Source organism: Acyrthosiphon pisum, chromosome X, assembly GCF_005508785.2.
Source record: "Acyrthosiphon pisum isolate AL4f chromosome X, pea_aphid_22Mar2018_4r6ur, whole genome shotgun sequence".
Classification (NCBI taxonomy): domain Eukaryota; kingdom Metazoa; phylum Arthropoda; class Insecta; order Hemiptera; family Aphididae; genus Acyrthosiphon; species Acyrthosiphon pisum.
This window is the reverse complement of record NC_042493.1, coordinates 100,903,005-100,912,004: the sequence shown is the minus strand read 5'-3', so window position 1 is coordinate 100,912,004 and position 9,000 is coordinate 100,903,005. Positions and strand designations below refer to the sequence as shown.

The 9,000-nt window shown below is 25.3% G+C and overlaps 1 protein-coding gene across 1 annotated transcript; it reads left to right on the top strand.

Moving 5' to 3' along the window:
* Window positions 1–6,685: 6,685 nt before the first annotated feature.
* LOC100165441 (GTP-binding protein Rheb homolog) lies at window positions 6,686–8,095 on the top strand. Its single transcript, XM_001950320.2, has 5 exons — window positions 6,686–6,734; window positions 6,853–6,924; window positions 7,056–7,263; window positions 7,539–7,668; window positions 8,000–8,095. The coding sequence occupies exons 1-5, from the start codon at window positions 6,686–6,688 to the stop codon at window positions 8,093–8,095; spliced, it is 555 nt and encodes a 184-aa protein (XP_001950355.2).
* The last annotated feature ends 905 nt before the right edge of the window (window positions 8,096–9,000 follow it).

The window sequence follows — 9,000 nt, the reverse complement described above, 5'->3', positions numbered from 1 at the left end:
AGTAAGTTTTTTAACTACATTATCAGTTATCAATTGTCAATTGTATTTTTTAAATTTTTTTAATCAACTGAATTTTTTAAATCGAATAAATAATAATAAATAATTGTATTTTATTTATTTTTATTTTATACCATAAATAACCTGAGACATTTACACCAAAACGGCCACGCCAAAATGTCCTAGATCCTTTTTATAATGTTCACTCAATCATATATTTGGCCAATGATGCTAAAAAGTATGGCAAACTTGATAATTTTTCGGCTTTCCTTTATGAAAACTTCTTACAACACATAAAAAAAAATTATTCAACCTGGCCATAATCCTTTGGTTCAATTATATAACCGGATAAAAGAAGAACGTGAATGTCATATTTCCAATTTAGAACAGCCAATGTATCTATCTGTTGATGGTCATAATTTTCTAGGGTCTCTACCTAGTAATATGTTATCTGAATCTTTATCTCAGTATTCAACGGTCATCTTAGAAAACTTTACAATCAGAGTTCAAAACTCCAAACGTAGAAGTAGAAAAAAAGATGACCGTGTTGTCATGTCTTCAAATATAGTATGCCTTGTTAAAAATATATTAAATAGAAATGGTGAAACATGGTATGCTTCATGTTTAAAAACACAATTCCTTTATATGACTCTCCTTGCTCTTCTACATCTAATGGCATGTATCAATGTAGCAAATTATCAACCACAGTTCAACTTTTTAATATTGAAGACATCCAATATAAAGCTTGCTATTTTCCTCTTACAGAAGCACCAGAAACATTTTATGTTTGTGCTTTATTCCACACAGCTGAATGAGTAAGTTTATCAGATGTGTGTTAGAAAGTTTAATTTGGTAATTCCTTGATATTTTCAACATAAAAAAACATAATATTTATAATAATATAATTAATTTTTTAAATATTTTTCTAATTTGTTATTAATTATATATTTGTATAGCATGTCAAAATCTAATCAATTGTATATCATTGTTGTCTCGGACAATGGTCAAATATCAGCAATTCCTAAGCAATTCCTAATATGTAATGATGATTTGTCAGTTATTGGGCAAACATATCAATAATAAGGTACTGCCTTCCATCTGTTTCATTTAAAAACATACAACAGTATGAAAAAGCTCAAAATCACTGGGATAAAGAAATGGGCACCGTTTTAAACATGACAGGTAAATTAATCATTGTACTATATCAGAGGTGGCAAATTATTATTTTGATGCTATGTGCCAAAAATTACCTTTTTATTCTTTTTTTTTCGAACGTGCTATTAAATTATGAACAGAGGTACATGGAAACTGAAGTACATATTAATGATTATGACTTATGAGCATAAGCCTATTTATCGGTCAATAACGATTATTCAATTTTATCTGCGGATATTAGTATATATATACATTATGTTGTTATTCATTATTAAAAATTAAAATAATATATATATACATATATACATATAAATATTTTGATTTTTCGTGTGCCATGGATTTGCCATCCCTGTTCTATATCCTTTTGTAAATACCATTTAATAATTAGGTAATTATATATAATTTATTATTGTATTTAATTTTTCTTGATTTAGATTCATACATTACAGCTAATTTTTTAGTCATGACAGAAAGTTTAAAAGTTAAAAAATTTGTAATTATTGAATTTGTAGATGAAGTTGAAGTCACAGAACCTTGTAGCTGGATTTTCGTTGATCTCCAATCAAAGTGTCTTGTATGTCGATGGCCTGGTAGCATAAATGCTTCAAAATATATAGCTTTCCAAAAACGGACAGCAGATTCTTGAGAAGAACACAAATGCGTTCCTAGGAAATTTTACCGTTTGCTATTGATATTTATACCAAAGTTACACAAATAATATGTAAATTAATTTGCATAATTTAATTTTAGAGACATATTCCGAAGAAAAAAAATAAAGTATCCATTTTTTGTTACACAGTACAACTTCTGAGATTGATACTGCTGAAAACAAAAAAAGGAAGCGGATTAAAAAGAAACATTTTGAATCTTCAAGTGACCATGAAGACACTGAAAAAATTTAAATTAATTTAAAAAATAAACTTATTCAAAAGTAATTTAATTTACAATTTTCTTGATGCTCCTAGACCTACAGGTACCTATATAATTTATATTAGTGCAAATGTTATACTATGCTTCTTAATATTAATCAAATTTATATTTTATTGTTGAAGTTGATTTTAATATCATGGGGTGTAACAATTCACCTGATTTTTTTGCACTTAAAGATGACGTCTTACATTATTTAAAGCCTATGAATGCAAATAACTGTGAACCATTGTCACAAAATACTGAACATAATCAATTCACACAAATCAATGAAGATATTCATCTAAACCATCAGACATCTCCAAGTAAATTTCACCATTAATAGAAATTTACTTGAAATATAACTGTGTTTACTTGCATTATATTATAGATATTTGTATTTATCCTATAATAGAAAAAGACTTTGAAAGTTTATCACAAAACACAACTACTGCATATCATCAATTTGCTCATCATCAAAACCAACAGATTTCTTCAGGTAAACACTGCAGTTAATGTTGTAGTATTCATACTAATTAGTAATTGTGTATAACTTTGTTATTAGCATAGCGACTGATAACGAATTCAATGACAATGATAATCTGAATATGGGAAAAATTTCGATGTTTATTGGACATGTGGTTAAAGATGGTAAAATATATTTATTCATACTGTGTTTTTTTTATTAATTACTTAGTTTGTATTTCTTCCTATTTAGTGGCTAATGATATTACTGAAATAAAAAAAAAGTATTAAAGAAATTAAGGTCGATATAGTCAAAAACCAAGAGTTACTTATATTGCTAACAGATCGTGCCAATCATAGTGCTGCTCAATCACAAGAGAAGGTTCCTTTGTGTAGATCAAATTTCCAGATTCAAACCTTGACGACCTACGTAAATTGGAGTCCAATGAGCAGCAAAAACGAATTTTAGTATGCTTTAATTATTTTATTACTTACGAGAACTTTATAATCTTATTTAATTACTATTATTAGGCACAGGTATTAATACGCATTGAGAAATGTTTTGATACCAGACGTACCACTTATGAAATGATGAGGATACTGATGGAGAAATAGAGTGGCCCGAAAGTCTGAATATGGCTGGTAGGAGAGGTGAAAAACTACCTTTTGTGTGCATGGATCTGTACAAGATATTAATCGATGAGTTTTATGCGTTATGATTTTAATGGTGAATAATATGCGAGTGTGCAAATAATTATTTTTATCATCCATTTAAATCAATTAATTATTATTGCTTACATTTTTATTTATTTTTTGGTAATATTAAGATATAAATTATTATAAAAACACTTTAAAAAAGTGGATGTCGCTCTGCTGTACAGTAGATTAGAAGTGGGTCATTGTATAATGGTTGTATTAGACTTGAATTCAATGATATAATATCATTGTATAAAAAAAACGATTCTGAGCGGAGACGGTTTGTCAGTCTGGATATTTTATACTTTGTTATTATTTATTTTGTCATGTAAGTTGAATTAATATTAAAATATTATAATTTTTATTCGTTTCTATGGTGATAAACAAAGCGTTAGAAATTAAAATCCCATTTTTAACGTTTTTTCGTAATTTACCGGTGGTTTTTCCGTTGCATTAAATAACTATTGAGAAAATTGAAAAACGACCTCTCTAAAGTACCATCTTGATCCAATTTGATAAAAGATAAGGTACTAAATGTTGAAATCGAAACACTCCTTCTAGAAGAAATTTTGTATAAAATAAACACCTTTGTAAAAAGAATAGCTTCTTCACTACGCTCAGAATCTAAAATATGGTCAATTGGGTACTGCTCTGCTGTACAGTGGTTGTCGAGCATGTCATTATAATGGATGAGTTATATTAATTGAATTCAATGATAAATCATTGTATACAAAATTAAATCTGAACGACGTTGTGTCAACCTACCATTAATGTATAAATAATCAAATTTAATAGCACACATCATTGTAAAATGAACACACCTTTTAAATAATCTGTATACACAACATTTCTTTCTTACCTTTTTTGCTTTTAAATAAAACAATTAAAACTATTATTTTGTTATGTGCTTATTATATGTGCCCACATTATTTAATTGTTGTTTTTAACTTAATCAAGCGTTAAATTTGTTTAGTTTTTATTTTTACTGTATTACTGTAGGTATCATATGTTGCAGATTCTGTAAAATACTTTTTCCCTGAAGAGTCAGTTCCACTTATAAAAGGATGCAATTAGTGATTGGTTAAAACAAGCACCTAGGCGTAAATAATTTTTAAATAATATATATTTAAGCAATGTAATATACTAATATTAATGGTATATTATAATTATGTTCTTTTATTTATAATTGTTATCAAGGCTCATTTTTATAATTTCTTAACAATTCATTTTTTAACTATGTACTATACTAAAATTAATAGTATATTATTATGATCTTTTATTTTGAATTATTATCAAGGCGTATTTTTATAATTTTTAAATAATACATATTTTAGCAATGTAATATCAATATTTTGTTTTTTTATTATTCGTTGACCATCATCCAATAATCATATTATTTATCCCAAAAAAACAATTTTGAGTTAAGCTCATGAGTAGATTTTAGAAAATTGTACATATTTAGTTTACGTTTACCTTTTTTTTTTTGATTGTCATTCTTATTTTCTATAATAAGATGAAGGTAAAAATTAATTTATGATGAAATTTTACAGTTAATTAATAATTATTTGAGTTGGGTATATATATATATATATATACATGACGTATAGAATATATTTGAATTTTACACCAAAATTATATGTAGAATATATGAACTATATCTATTATGATTTATGTCATCAACTAAGAATATTAAAATCTTACACCAAAGTATACGTAGAATATATGAACTATATATTAGTAATCGACCAAAAATATTTGAATCTTCCACGGTTTCTAGACCTTATATAAACGAGTTATGAACAAATGTTTGTTTATTATTCGTCAAATACACAAAACTAAACACATAAATTCAACGTTAAATATTCGTCTAATAGCGCACGTTTGACCCAACTTTAAACATAAAATAATTCTTTGATACACTACTTATTGCTGTATATTATACGTAGTTTCGTTTATAGGCACTCGTATAATATACATTAAATATACGAATATTTGTTCACTGGGATTTAGTCTGGTGGGTTGTGAACATTATTTGATTCATTTAATAACTAATTTAATTTCTAATTAAGAAGTTCAGCATATTTTATTCAAATGTACCCCATATATGGGGTACATTTGAACGTGCAGAAGGTAGATTTGAATATGTCTTTTATAATGAAAAGGTCTCATTTGAATGTTGAACATAAATGAATATTAAATTAAATTAATCCTTTTCTTTATTTTAATTATAAAAAAAAGTCAATATAATATTATAATAACAATTATTGATAATTAGTTTTACAAGTTTTCTTGACAACTTTTTTCTTATTGTGACAAGCTAACTTTTTCGGGTTTTCTTATAGATGAATACACATGTTGTGACATAGATCCAGTAAACCAGTCTATTCTAGCAATAAGATAGATATTTCAAGAAGGAGGAACCTATATTACACGCACACCCGATCAACCCATAAATGAAAATTCAAATCTACCCCATGCCAAAATAGTCAATTATAATCGAAATATAAATTTTAATAATTATAAATAATGTATTGTACATTAAATATATAACTAGGTAACAATATTTTCAATTTTGAATAGGAATACATAATTTTATATTTACGATTTTTAATTTTAGTTTCCAAATGTTCCTACGAAAACACTTTTTTTTTTTAAATCTGGCAAATCACATCATTTTTGCTTATTAAAAAAATCTATAATATAATAGTTAAGTGTAAAAATTTTAAATCAATCCGGTGTACTAAAGAATTCCCATCTTGCTCCAATTCTATTTATGTTATTTATAAATGATTTAAATTTGTTACATTCTAGAAAATTACTATTTGCCAATGGTATAAAATTGTTCCATGTTATAAAAAACATATAATAAAACAAAAAAATCATAAAATGATACATGTTTATTACAAGAAGATTTAAATATTTTAGCTAGTTAGTGTCATATTAATAAATTACCATTAAATTTTGATAAATGCAAATTTATGACATTTACAATATCTCATAACTCAATTCAGTGGTTCATAAAAGTTTATTAATCTCAGATTCTAATATCATGAAACATAGGAATGAATTTGTACTGAAATACTGAATAGTGAATAATATTTGTGACCCCAAACATAACCTAAAATATTAACTATCAACTGTACTGATAAACAAAATACAGAAACCACAGAAGAAAAAATATAATATTATACAATAAGGTTATTGTATATTATTATACCTGTGACAGAAACCAAAACTAAAAAATAATAACAATACCTACTCAGTACTTATATGAGATTATCAATATTATCATATTATTATTGACAAAAAAGACAACATCTGAGTGACTGTATAGTGTATCAATGTATAGTTATTATTTTGAATTCAGGTAATAACTAATAATTAATAGTTAGAAAATTAAACAAAAAAAGTTACAGTTTAATCTGTTTATAAGTTATTTAATGAAGCGATTTCCTTTTCAAAAAAAATGCTGCCAAAACAAAGAAAAATTGCTATTATGGGCTATCGTTCAGTCGGTATGTAGACAAAACAGAATAAAACTAATATAAAACTAATAATAATACCAAGTAAAAAAAACAAATCACTTTTTAAATTGATTGTACATCATTTTCATATCATATTTTTTTTTTTCAGGTAAATCATCGTTAAGTATACAGTTTGTTGAAGGTCAGTTTGTCGACACCTACGATCCAACTATTGAAAACAGTAAGTGTTTCTAGAGATTTTAAAATTCTAAAATGATATAAAAAATGGTATAAATTACAAGTTGAAGATATTTTACTTTGAATTATATTAATTAGTAAATAATATATATAATATATAATTGATTTCCATAGCTTTTGTAAAAACGACCAAAATTAAAAATCAAGAATATGACTTAAAATTAGTCGATACAGCCGGACAAGACGAGTACTCCATATTGCCGATACAATATTCTATGGACATTCATGGATATGTCTTGGTCTATAGTATTACATCACCAAAATCTTTTAAAATAATTCAGATAATTTATGATAAATTATTAGACATGGCTGGCAAAGTACAGTAAGTAGTTTTGTAGTTAGGGATTACAAATGAGTAGGCTTCAAATTTGAAAGCAAATGCATTTTTTTTTTTTGGTAGAAAATTAATTTTTAAATTAAAATTTGTTTCATTTGAATTCCAAGGTGATAATTTTTTTTACTTTTTTTTGTTACTTTTTTCACATTTTAAATGCTTTTTTTTTATTAAATATATTATATTTGTAGCCTTGAAAACCGAGCCCTACTAATGAGTTATACTGAAACCTTTAGTTATATTATTATTTTTTTTTCCTGTAGTGTTCCTGTAGTATTGGTAGGCAACAAAAAAGATTTGGATATGGACCGTGTTGTTACGCAAATGGAAGGACAGAAGTTAGCAGATTCTTGGAAATCTGTATTTTTTGAGTCTTCGGCCAAGCAAAATGAGGTAACATCAAAAAAAGTTTGTAGTTAATTTTCTTTATTATTTACTATAATTTATTTATTAATTAATCTAAAAAATCTAATGTTATTTATCTACTATTTTCAATGAAATATCTTTCTTATGCAATATTTTAGTATATGTATTAAAACAATAAATAATTATAATTATAATTAATACAAAACATAATAGATATCTCTTTCTTAAAACTAGAAGGGTCTGTTCCCTGCTCGCTTCACCTCCCTTTTCATCTTGTAATTTAAAATATTTGAAATAAGTGAAAATGTACAAAACTTTTATATAATAGATATGTGTTTTTTTTTTATTATCATTTTAGTGTATAGCTGATATATTCCATACTATGTTAATGGAAATTGAAAAAGCAAATGGAAATACTGTTGTACAGGAATATAATAAATGCAGTATATTATGAAAATATAAAAATCATATCAACGACTTATTCATTTGAATTAATATTGCTTAAAATAATACATTCATGTGTTTTTTTAAATGTTCATATAATTTACTATTTAGTTTTGTTATTCAGTTTTTTTTTTTTTTTTTAATTTTTTCTAAGTTACCTGTGAATATATATTAAATTTTTATTCAAAAATGTATAAAATTCTAATTACTACCATCTATTTAGGGACTTAAATTTTATTTAACTTAACATGTTTGTAGTGTATAATTTTATTTGTGCTAAGGGGCCTACACATGATCTGTTTTTTTGCTCAAAAACATGCCTTTAGGAAAAACTCACGCCTAGTAGAATAATCTGATTTCAATAATTATATGTATCTATTTGTATGTAACTTGGTCTTTCAGACAAAATAATCATAGTAAATAAACAATTATATTATAATATATTGCTAAGAAAATAAATATAATTTCATATTTACATATCTACATAGAAAAGTGATGTATTTTTCTTTATAGATCATACAAATAAGATGTTATTTAAATTATAAATGCTGACACATTGATTAATTTAAGGATGACACATTGATTAATTTAAGGATATAGATACATACAATATTAAGAAATAAGAATAGAAGCTATACAGTATAGTATACCGGGTGATTCTTTTATCATTGAACACTCATTATTTCAAAAAGTCTAAATTTTTTTGAAAATATTTTTTTACATAGCTTCAAGTCGCTTATAAAACAACGTTTTTCTTAAAAATTTATATAAAAGTTACCCGTACCACTCCACTCATCTAAACTTTGAATATTTATAACTCATAAACTACTCGCCCCAAATTCGATTTTCATGTATCATAATACTAAGAAAAATATTCTGCTTTGGAATATAAAATTAAAACCCAATGTTGTCATT